Below are 12898 nucleotides of genomic sequence, written 5' to 3' on the forward strand. Positions count from 1 at the left end.
GGGGGGGTTATACACCCCCCCCCCCCCCCCCCCCCCGGATATCGGGTAGCAGCTGCGAAATTGAGGGAATTTTACCAGCATTTGTACTAGGAGGAAGTGAGTTAGAGGTCAAAAGTGAGGGGATAGTCTTTAATTTTGTACTGGAAGAGCAACAGATTTTGGATGCTACTTTGGTGGCAAATGAAGTTGGATTCTAGAAGGAAAAAAGGAGAACCAAACATCCGTTGCAAGTTGGACCCGAAGGAAGCTCATTACCAAGTGAACTGGGAGTTCCTTGACTACATAATGGTGCAGATGAGTTTTGGAGCTAAGCAGAGGAGGTGGATTAGAGTGTGCATTTCCACCATCGGATTCCCCGTCTTTGTTAAGTGTAGCCCTTGTGGCTTTTTTGAGAACTCGAGGGGCCTCAGGTAGAAGCACCCACCACTCCCTATGCATTTTATCAGTAAGATGATGGATAGGGCGGTCAGTGGAGGTTGCTTAAGGGGATTCTTGGCTTCACTTGGGGAGCAAAGCAATGTAAGGGTCTCACACACTCAAAACAGGTTTTGGAGTGATTCCAGATCGTGTCAGGGGATCAAGATAAATCTTAACAAGTGTGAGATTTTTCCTGTGGGTGAAGTGCAAAATATTGAAGGGCTAGATCAAGTGTTCAATTGCAAGGTGTGATCTATCCCAACTACTTAATTAGGATTGCCTACGGTAGCGCTGCATAAGGACCTTGCGGTGTGGAATCTTGTAATTGAAAGGGTTGAGAAGATACTTGCAGATCAGCAAAAGTGGTACTTGTTGAAGGGTGGCAAGCAAATACTCATGGAAAGCACTTTATCGAGCATTCCTACCTACTACTTGTCTTTGTTACAATAACCAGTGACAGTTACAATAAAACTGGAAAAGGCTTCAAAGAAAGTTTTTACAGGACTAGGCAGACAGTTCTAGAAAGATTTACAACAAATCCACCCTCCACAAGCTAGAACCGTTATCTTTTTATATAATCTTTGTAGAACCGTCTACATGACTTTGCATGATGATAGACATGCAAAACCATTACAAAAGATATTCTTCTACACATTTTTTATATTTAGATGAGCTTGTTCTGCAATACATAATTTTAAGAAGCAGTGTACCTTGTCTCCTGGACTATGCAAAAAGTGGTTAACAAATTGCTGGTTTTCTGGATTATCATCAAGAATAGCCATGATTGGAACACTAGTTTCTTCAATGAAATTCTGCATTGCCTCAAGTTGAAAATCCTGGGATAAAATGCACATTTAACTACAAAGCTAGAGTATTGAAAACCGAAGAGAGTTGTCTCAAATTGCTAGAATGACATATAACAATCAAAATACCTCGAAATCAGCATAAAGTTCATCAAATGGCTTAAATAGACGGATAGATGGCTTATCAACCAGCCCACCACGAGGAAGGAGTTTGGCATCAAGTGTGTGAACAAAATCGTAATCTACTCGTAAATCTTCAGCTAAAGCAGTGAAATTGATGATCTTCTCTAAAGAGAGTTGTGGAAATATGCCAGCCTAAAAAAAAAAGAGTAATGAGGCAAATGAATAAAGAGAGTTGAAAACTTGCATTAGAAAGCATTAATATATACTTACAACAACAATCTTTTTCTCATCAATAAAGGTTGCAGCATCTTCCTTGGTTTTGATTTCAAGAGATGCAGGGCCCCCATGTTTTTTCAAATAAGCAATTATACCCTCTGTCTCACGAGTACCTTTGTAATCATGAACCGTCTTGCCACCATTACGGAAGATCTTAATGCTTGGAACACCATTAATGGTGTAATTTCTTGCAAGTTCAGCATTTTCTGGAATTGTTGTATCCATTTTAGCAAGAATAACTGGAGGATCATGATTATTCAACACCGAAGCTGCTTCTTCGTACTGCCATCATATAACAAAAAACAATTACATAGTAAATATTGATAAAGCCAAAAACAAAAAACGTCATAGCAATTGGATTAGTACCTTTGGCGCAAGTTGCTTGCAGTATCCACACCTAAATTAATCACACAGAGGGTATACAATCATGTCTAATGTCTAAAAAAAAATTACAATCATATAGAAAGACATGTAAAAATATTTTTGTTTTAGGCATTAGGTCCATTAATAAGGAAGGCATAATCATATATATATATACTACCAAGATAATAGTTATTCATCTACGAACTGAGATGTAAATGAATGACCCGCAGCATAATTCTTAAATACTACTAATCAAATTGAAAATAGCAATTTAGAATAGAGAGTTGAAATGCAGCCATTACATAGCGCTATAACTACATCCCAATTACTGTCTACTTAAGGTTGACCCAGCTCATAGTCAAACAAATTGAAGCTACTCATTTATATTTATTTTTTGTCTCTACTCTAAAAATATTTTATACTCGAGTCGTCTACTTTTAATTGTCATGTTGTTTTTTTCAAAAAATTTGATTAATTAAATTATATTACATTAATTTGATATTTTTTTAAAAAAAATTAAATATTAAAATACTATACGAAAAGTACTATAAATTATAATCTTTTGCATATTAATATAATGAAAAAATATATCATAAAAATCCTTCTTAGTTTGATTCTAAAAATAAAAATAATAACAATTAAAAACAGACGAAGAGATGGAAGGAGTAAGTAAATCCAAAATAGTAGTGTCAGTGAGAAGGGAAAAGTGTATTTGTGTTTGTGGCACCTACTGAGCTTCAGATCTGAAGGTACGAATCAAGACTGGTCAAAAGATTAAAAGGAAAAGCACATTTAATTACTATTAACTGTGTTACAAATTAGCATCATAAAAATCCATATCATCAAAAAAATTATGTTCTAACACATACGAAAAATTGAGAAAATCGCCTGATTTCTATCGTTGGTCCTTAAATGCTAAAAATAGCGTGAATCATGGTGAGGTTATATGTATTGTTCCCTAGGTCATTACAGAGGGTCCTGTAAAGTTTTTGCAAAAAAAAGTTGTGGAAATCCATATCATCAAAAAAATTATGTTCTAACACATACGAAAAATTGAGAAAATCGCCTGATTTCTATCGTTGGTCCTTAAATGCTAAAAATAGCGTGAATCATGGTGAGGTTATATGTATTGTTCCCTAGGTCATTACAGAGGGTCCTGTAAAGTTTTTGCAAAAAAAAGTTGTGGAAATCCATATCATCAAAAAAATTATGTTCTAACACATACGAAAAATTGAGAAAATCGCCTAATTTATGTTGAGTGTCCCCTTAATACTAAATAAATTGGCATGTGTAATGGTGAGACTTAGGTATTGTTCGCCAAAGTCATTACAGAGGGTCCTATATAGATTGTGAAAAAAAATGCCAAAATCTATATCACCAAACACTTAGCTAGCGTTTGGCCATAGATTTTCAAATATTATTTGGGTGAAGATTTGGGTGAAATTTCACCATGTGTTTGGCCATAGTATTTGGGAAATATATTTCAATTTTTTAAGAAATATGACTTATGCCCATAAGTTTTTAAAACTATCAAAACTAACCATAAATTTGTATTACATAGCAAAATAGAAATGTCGCGTAACAAGATTCATGACTTCCGCAACAAATCAAAAAGCATCATTACAGTAAATAGTCGCATCGTTAAAAAAGACTAGTACAAATCATGATAATGAAAATACAACTAATATGAATTTGAAAAAGAAGAAGAAAACAGAAGGAAATAAATATTGCAATGTATGCTCTTGTACATGTATGCTCTTTATAATAGAAAAATTTATTAATTGAGTTAGTTAGCAAATGGAGATTTGATTGAGTTGGTTGGTGTTAATAAATAAAGTGTTTTTGTAAAAGATAAAAGTTTGGTGTTAAGTTTGAATTTTTAAAACTTTCCAAATAATGAGATTTGGCCCAAATACTAGAAAAAACTAGTATTTGGGAATTTGGGTTATTTGCCAAAAAAATTTGCCAAATAATGAGAAAGTGTATGGACAAACAATATTTGCCAAATTTTTTCCAAGTTTTACTTGGGAAATCTATGGCCAAACGGGCAGTATAAAGAAAAAGTCAAGACTTGTTAGTTGTAGTCGATTTGGGGAAAAGTAATAAATTACCATGGGGCATAGAACTGAACAACGATCATCTTGTGCTGGGAAATAATTTCAGAGTAATTAGTATGGTCCAAAGTCCATACAACCTCATTTTCAGCTGCAAAAGCAGTAACAGCAAGAAGAGCTAAAACAAGAGCTTTCATCATCACCCTCAATTCTCAATTATTGTCTTCTACTTCTAGTCCAGTATAAAAAAAATACATGCTACTCCAGTATATAGTGGGAGAACAAAGGAGCCACGTCAGCATGGATGCTCATGTGTAAGAGGATTATTGGCTATAACATGTGTCTCAATAACTCACATTGAAAAACACAACACAATATTTCTTTTTTCTATTACTTTTTATTTCTAAACTATTATACCATTAACCATTATTTTATAGCCATGTGAGATTAAATGATAGGAGATGAAGTTGAAGTTTTTGATTGGACAATAATTTGAATTTTCAAGTTATATTTTTGCTAATAAACATAAATTTCATAAGTTTTGAAAATGTACTCATTTTCTCTATTTTTTTGGCGTTTAGAGCTTCCTTAAAGTGATTCCAAGTCATTTTTGACTTTCTTCGATTAATAATTCGGTCATCAGGTTGTTCCTTTGGTTTTATGCAAGTTTTTCTATTTTGGAACTCTTGAAGTTTAAATGGTTGACTTCAGTCAAAACTTTAAGGCAAACGACCTCAGAATGTGTTTTTGATGGTTATGACAGCTCTGTAACGCTGATTTTGGTTTAGAAAGATCTTTCCTTCGGATTTCGAGGCTTCTAGACTCATGTTGAGCTACCTTGTGGCTTATGGCTAAAGTGAAGCTTGGGTATGGAACACACTTTTTATCGAGACAATTCCTTTGAGTTAGAAATGACGTTTATGGTTGGGTAGCATATTCGTTTGCGTTGGTGGGACCCGAACTAATTCTGAAGGTCTGGCTGACTTGGGATTTTAATCCCAAGAGCTGATGTAGCCGTTCCCGCGGAACCTCATCTATGGAGCTGGCTACTTAAGTGGGACTCGCTCAAGTTGAGGTTCCATCGCTTGGGGATGTCGTTAAGGTCAATATTCACGCTCATAAACTTGTATGTTGCTGTTACATTTGTTTAATATAGCTAGAAATGGGTGTCTTGAATTAATTTTCTTGTTGGGCTTTTTTGACGTTTTTTAGGTTTCAAATTGTTTCCATTTTTGGGGCACAAGTTCCTTGAGCTAGTTGGGACCTATTGATCGAGTCAATTTCGAGATTCATAGCATGGGTCCGATAATGCTAATATGGCTCATTTTATACCAGATTTCGTTTGTTGCAATTTGGGTGTTAGATAATCGTATTGATGCTGAGATCACTATTTTCCTATAAAATGATTTCTAAGTGCCCAAAATATTAAAAGGCAGTGTGCAAGTGTACTCCAAAAGATCTAAATCAATATAATATTATATTATATCAAAATTATCTTTCTGTTTAAAAAAGTACTACACTACTTATATTTGAGAAAATGACCAAAATGGTCCTTGAGGTATTGGAGTTGCTTTATTTTGGTCCTTAATATATTCTAGGTAATTGAAATAGTCCTTCATGTATGACAAAATGTGTTCAATTTAGTCTTTTATCCTAAATCTTAACAATTTACCCCAAAAACTGTTAAATATAACTGTGGGACCCACATAACTTACAAAATCCACCATTTTTATTATCTTTATTAGCTCAAAGAAAGAGTTTCATGAGTTTTAAAACACCATTTTCTCTAACATCTAACCACACAATTATAAAATAATTATTGTGAAAAGATTGAATGAAATGGATCGTCAAGAATTTGATTTGTCGGTAGAACGTATGCTGCTATTGGTAACATGAGTGTTGCTGCTGGTACTAGTATTCTTGGATATTACTAAAGAATGATTATCTAACCACTCATATTATAACACGAGTGCTGCTACTGGTACTAGTATTCTTGGATTATGGGCTGCACTTTCAAATGGATTGGCCATTATATTGTTGGGGCATTTGTTGTTGATTCTTACTTGGGTCGGTTTAGTGTTGTTGCCTTTGGATCCATCTCCACTCTTATTGACGATCAAATTCTTGACGATCCATTTCATTCAACCTTTTTATAATAATTATTTTGTAATTGTGAGGTTAGATGTTAGATAAAATGGTGTTTTAGAATTCATGAAACTCTTTCTTTGAGCTAATAAAGATGGTAAAAATGGTGGATTTTGTAAGTTATGTGGGCTCCACAGTTATATTTAACAGTTTTTGGGGGTAAATTATTAAGTTTAGGGTAAAAGACTAAATTGAACACATTTTGTCATACATTAAAGACTATTTCAATAACTTAGAATATATTAAGGATCAAAATAAAGTAACCCAATACATCAAGGACCATTTTGATAATTTTCTCACTTATATTTGATTCCTCTACTACAGATCTTCCCAAGTAAAACAACTATTAAAAATTTCCCACACGAATTATTCTTAATTTCCCTCCTACTGCGTCCCAAATATATTAGTGAACTTCTAAACTTGCTCCAAATATATTAGTCAAAATTTTGGCACAAAAGAATATTTTCTCCGTTTGAAAAAAAAAAACGTATGGAGTTTAAGAAAAAAAAAAGACTTTCAATCTTGTTATTTTAAACTAAAGTTATATCAACTATACCAAAATGACTTTTGATTCCGTGACTTTAAATATAATACGTGAAAAACTGAAAATAAAGTATTACCCAAAAAAGAAAAGAATAATTCTTTTTTAAATAAACTAAAAACGAAAGCATATATTTTATTATTTTAAAATGAAAGGAGTAAAATCGGATCAAATGAAGGTTTTAATCAGTAGGATAATTGAAGAAACCAAGCCCAAAAGTAAACATGATAACTACATAAAATGTCTTTTGATAAAAGAATATATTGAACAGAAAACATGAAATATAAGCTTTTGAGATCTGTGTCATGACTAAAACCACCTCTTTCTTATCTCCCCTACATTATTTTTTAATGAATTATAACACACAATGCTTGCATTTGTAACGTTAGAGGGAAATAGTGCTTTTAGAGTGGAAAGGAGTTGTGCCCAAACGAAAAATTAAGAAAATCGCCTTATTCCCGTAAAATAGCTCCTAAGTTCCCAGAATATCTGAAAAAATGGTGAACCTTTACGTATTGTCCTCCCTACTCCCTAAAGATGGTTCTGTAAAGATTTTGCAAAAAAAAAAACATTCGAAAGTTGTACCATCAAAATATTCATGAGCTAACCCTAAATGTCCAAAATATGTGCAAAAATGGTGAGGCTTCATGTACTGCTCCCCCAACTAACTATAGAGGGTTCTGTAAAGGTTTTTGCAAAAAAATCATGCGAAAGCCATATCACCAAAATATTTATGAACTAACACACACAAAAAAGGGAGAAGATTGCCTAATTTCTGTAAAATGGCTCCTAATGCCAAAAATATGTGCAACAAATTGTGAGACTTCACATACTTCTCCCCTAACTCCCTATGGAGGGTACCGTAAAGATTTTGCAAAAAATCGTCAGAAAGCAATATCATCAAAATATTCAGGGGCTAATACACACAAAAAACTGAGCAAAGTGCCTAATTCCTATAAAATATCTCCTAAATGCCCAAAATATGTGTAAAAAATTGTTAGACTTCACGTACTGCTCCCTCAACTCACTACGGAGGGTTCTGTAAAAGTTTTTCATATTATTAGGCTAACACACGAAAAACTGAGAAAATTACCTAATTCCTGTAAAATGGCTCATAAATGCAAAAAATATGTGTACAATTTGGGGAGGCTTCAGGTACTACTCTCCCAACTCCCTACAGATGGTTCTATAAAGGTTTTGCCAAAAAATCATTCGGAAGTCATATCACTAAAATAAAAATGGGTTTAACACACGAAAAAAAAGAAAGAAAATTGCCTAATTCCTACAGATCGGCTTTTAAATGTCCAAAATATGTGTAAAAATGGTGAGGCTTCACGTACTTTTCCCCCAAATCCTTACGGAGGGTTCTTTAAAGGTTTTACAAAAAAAATCGCCCGGAAGATATATCACCAAAATATGCATAGACTAATAGACATGAAAATCTAAGAAAATCGCTTAATTCCTTTAAAATGGCTCCTAAATAACCAAAATATGTGCAAAAAATGGTGAGGCTTCACGTACTTTTCCCCCAAATCCTTACGGAGGGTTCTTTAAAGGTTTTACAAAAAAAATCGCCCGGAAGATATATCACCAAAATATGCATAGACTAATAGACATGAAAATCTAAGAAAATCGCTTAATCCTTTAAAATGGCTCCTAAATAACCAAAATATGTGCAAAAAATGGTGAGGCTTCACGTACTGCTTCCCCAACTCCCTACAAAGGGTTCTTAAAGGTTTTGCAGAAAAATTATCCGAAAACTATATTACCAAAATATTAATGGGCTAACACACATGAAAAACTCATAAACTTACCTAATTCATGTAAAATGACTCCTAAATGCCCAAAATATGTGGAAAAACTAGTTAAGCTTCACGTATTTCTCCCCGTACTCCATATGGAGGGTTCCTGTCACGACCCGAGCCTATACCCTAGACGTGATCGGCACTCGAGAACCATTTCTGATCCTTAAGCGAACCCTTGGCTTGACTAACTATGACTCACATGACTCTTAAAGATACGCGGAAGTTTAAATAGATGAGCATTTAGACATTCAAAGGAAAGGTTTAGAACTCTGTGTTGAAATACTTAAGATAATTCATAAGTAAACAAACATTCTGAGAAAACAATGGATAACATCTAATTATGTCCGTCTATGAAGCCTCTAACTATTTCAAGATAGATGTCGGGACAAGACCCACGACACCTCAAATAGTACTAATAAGTGAAATGAAGTTTGAGTCCCCCGGAAGTAAGGATGCCTCACCAAATACTGTCTACGATTGTAAGATGATCTTAACGAAACACACGTTTATGATCATGAAGACTTGTATCTGCATCATAAAATATGCAAGTCGAATGACGCCACTACATTGAATGTACGAGTATGTAATATGGCTGAGAAAACAGAAACTGAACTAAATGACTGAAAGCAACTCAACTGAATCAATACACGAACATGAGGTACAAACCATTTAAGCTTACAACGAGATATGCAATTAAAGAAATATGAAAATAATATACGTTAATTATGGATCCATCTAATATGACTTCTCAGAGGCAGTGGGGAGTCGTATGACAAATCAATGTTATCCTATCCTACACTGGCTACGTAGTTTTATGGGACTTTTAAATTATGAAAGACTCTAACCCAATTTGGTGCTCGACACTACTTCCAAAATAATAAACAATATCAATAATGCTCAATTCACCCTTTGAAAAGAAAGGGACTATTACTTTACTAAAGTACTTTTCAAAAACATAACACACACTTACATTTCAACGAATTCTTATGAACTTATCTTTCAAGCCCAAGATCGACATACACAACAACTGAAAACTTTTATATTTTTCTGAAAATAGATCCCTTACACTTTTCATACAAACTCACTTTAGTTTTGAATGAACACTTAGACACGTGATAGGATATGTAGGGACTTTGAAAGGTCAATAGAGATTATAGGTGATAGCATCCAAGGAAGCTCTACTCCATTGAAGGACAAGGATGAAGCTTTAGAAACTCCAAGGAGGCCCATAACAAGATCTCAAACCAAGGAGTTCAATGATAAGCTCAATGGGCTTCAATCGCTGATCCAAAGGTGTCTTATTGGGGAAGAAGAGCTCAAGCCCAAGGGAGAGGAATTGTCCAAATGCTACAATTATTTGGTGGCCCAAATTCAAGCCCAAGATGAGGAATTTTAAGGTCCAATTTCGTGCAAATAAGGTCAAGAAGAGTCCAAGAATCAGCCACAACAAGAGTTGCTTTCTGCCCAAGTTTTGACAGAAGACTAGTCAAACTTTCCAATTGTCAAGATTCTTTTCCTAGTTGGGATTTACCTTATTTATTTATTTATATATAGGTTATTAATATTTTTCTTAGTCTATTTATGGTCTCCTAAGTACCATTTAATGCTTTCCTAGAAGTACTAAATTTGTTCCTAGTTAGGTTACTTTATTTCCTTTCTAGAGTAGGATTCCTTGTAGTTGTCTTTCTAGGGTTCCTTGGACGTTTTTTCCCTTCTCCTATATATAGGAGTCTTTTTCATTCATTAAAGAAGAGTTTTAGATTGATATTAATAATATTTGAGAGAGTTCTTTGAACCTTTGTGACTTGTTCTTTGAGAATTTATCTTTAAACCTTTACTAGTTTCATAGTTTAAGGTATAAAGTAACTTCTTCTTGTGATATCTTTGGTTTCTTTTTGGTATTCTTTAGAAGGTGATTAGTTTCTACATACTAATTATTGTCTTTAGTTACTCATAAAGCGGTCAAGATCCGAATCTATCGTTTTGATTCGTTTTCTCAAGTAAAGGCGTTAGATTTCTTCCATAAATCTATACGTTGTTACTTGGATCTTTTCAAGGCCTTAGAACATCTAATCCTTGGAAATTCGTGGATCTTTCCTTCGAATTTCCCATATCTTTAGTTAGTTTTTTTTTGTTTCTTTTCTTTGTGCTTCCGCATTCTAATATTCAATTCTCTATTTGTGATCTCCCTTAACCTTGCTGTTATCAATAGGGGCTAGTATATAGAAGAGGAACATGGTCACAACTTATAGGAACATGCGCTGGATGAAACAAACAAAAGAATCAACCCTGCAAACCTTGGCGTATTGCTGGCGTAGGACGCCAGGCTCCGAACTTCAGAAGTTAAGCCTTGGCGCACTACTGGCGCGCCTCCCTGGGGCCTAAACATTTGAATTTAGGCCTTGGTGTACTGCTGACACGTTGCCCCAGGGCCCGAACTTCTGAAGTTAGGCCTTGGCGCTATCATGGTGCGCCGCCCCAGTCCCTTCCCCAGCACCTCGACGAATTTTCAAGCTTAAATTAGGACCCAAACTTAGTTTAGAATTGGGAAATTTCTCCTAAACTCTTCTTGATTCTCAAACCCAACACGATTACATGAGAAATTTCAAACAATCTCTTTGAAAGCATAAGTTTTACTAAAGATTCACAACACAGAAGAATCAAAACCTCCATTGTTAAAGAATTGAACTAGAAATCAAGAACTACGAATCAATCCTTTAGATATAAAAATTTCTTGACTAAATTGATATGTAGAGCGTGAGGATGAACAAGTGAGGATGAAAAATTCCAACACTATGAGAAGCCTTACATACCTGGAAAGAACAAAGGTTCTTGGCGAAAATCGTTGGAATCTTGAAGAACGCTTGAAATCTAACTTTTCTCCTCTTGGAACCTTGCTCTAATTTCCACTAAGCGTTAAAGAACGTGAAAAGATGGTTTTACATCTGATTAGACCCTTAATTGGGATGAAGAAAAATGTGGCTAGGCTTAGAAGGAAAAAGGAAAAGACTAAAATACCCTTCTAAAAATGATTGAGATGCCTTTAGAAGAGAGACTTCACTAAAACATACATAACTTTCTACTCTAAGCTTGAAATTAGACAAATTTGGCGGTGTTGGAAAAAGGACTCAAATACCTTTAATTTGATAGGTCGGGGGCCACCTAATTCTTTATGTGCTAAAAGATATGCTCGATTGAAGCTGACCTAAAACAAAAAACTGATGGTTGACTGTACGAACCTCGCTTTAGCTCTTTTCGAAACCCAAGGTGTATAGTTCCGTTAAGGTTTTGCAAAAAAATCATACAAAAGTCATATTACCCAAAATTCATGTGTTAACACACACAAAAAATGAAAAATTGCCTAATTCCTATAAAATGACTCTTAAATCCCCAAAATATGTGCAAAAAATGGTGAGACTTCACGTACTTCTCCCTCAACTTCCTACGGAATATTTTGGAAAGGCTTTTGCAAACAAAATCGTCTGAAAGCTATATAGCAAAAATATTCATGGGCTAACACAAATGAAAAACTGAGAAAATCGCCAAATTCCTTTTAAAATGGCTCCTAAATGTCCAAAATATGTGCAAAAAATGGTGAGACTTCACGTACTTCTCCCTCAACTTCCTACGGAATATTTTGGAAAGGCTTTTGCAAACAAAATCGTCTGAAAGCTATATAGCAAAAATATTCATGGGCTAAACACAAATGAAAAACTGAGAAAATCGCCAAATTCCTTTTAAAATGGCTCCTAAATGTCCAAAATATGTGCAAAAAATGGTGAGACTTCACGTACTTCTCCCTCAACTTCCTACGGAATATTTTGGAAAGGCTTTTGCAAACAAAATCGTCTGAAAGCTATATAGCAAAAATATTCATGGGCTAACACAAATGAAAAACTGAGAAAATCGCCAAAATTCCTTTTAAAATGGCTCCTAAATGTCCAAAATATGTGCAAAAAATGGTGAGGCTTTACTTACTCCCCCCTCCCCCCCCCCCCCCCCCCCAAACTCCCTACAAATGGTTCCATAAAGGTTTTGCAAAAAATCATCTTGAAGCCATATCACCAAAATATTCACGAACTAGATAGCTTCTAAATGACCAAAATATGTGCAAAAAATGGTGAGGCTTTACTTACTCCCCCCTCCCCCCCCCCCCCCCCCCCAAACTCCCTACAAATGGTTCCATAAAGGTTTTGCAAAAAATCATCTTGAAGCCATATCACCAAAATATTCACGAACTAGATAGCTTCTAAATGACCAAAATATGTGCAAAAAATGGTGAGGCTTTACTTACTCCCCCCTCCCCCCCCCCCCCCCCCAAACTCCCTACAAATGGTTCCATAAAGGTTTTGCAAAAAATCATCTTGAAGC

The 12898-nt window shown here is 34.8% G+C and overlaps 1 protein-coding gene across 1 annotated transcript in view; it reads right to left on the reverse strand.

Annotated features, from left to right (window-relative positions):
• LOC102598658 (protein disulfide-isomerase-like) overlaps window positions 1-4293 on the reverse strand; it is a 6783-nt gene extending 2490 nt beyond the window's left edge. Inside the window, exons 1-5 of the mRNA XM_006338112.2 lie at window positions 4094-4293; window positions 1986-2016; window positions 1614-1901; window positions 1350-1535; window positions 1128-1253 (exon numbers count right to left, since the gene is read on the reverse strand). Coding sequence (XP_006338174.1) covers window positions 1128-1253; window positions 1350-1535; window positions 1614-1901; window positions 1986-2016; window positions 4094-4236 — 774 coding nt within the window. The 5' untranslated portion in view covers window positions 4237-4293. The remainder of the gene's footprint in view (window positions 1-1127; window positions 1254-1349; window positions 1536-1613; window positions 1902-1985; window positions 2017-4093) is intronic.
• Window positions 4294-12898: the final 8605 nt, after the last annotated feature.

The sequence above is a fragment of the Solanum tuberosum genome, unplaced genomic scaffold, assembly GCF_000226075.1.
Source record: "Solanum tuberosum cultivar DM 1-3 516 R44 unplaced genomic scaffold, SolTub_3.0 scf00003, whole genome shotgun sequence".
Classification (NCBI taxonomy): Eukaryota; Viridiplantae; Streptophyta; class Magnoliopsida; order Solanales; family Solanaceae; genus Solanum; species Solanum tuberosum.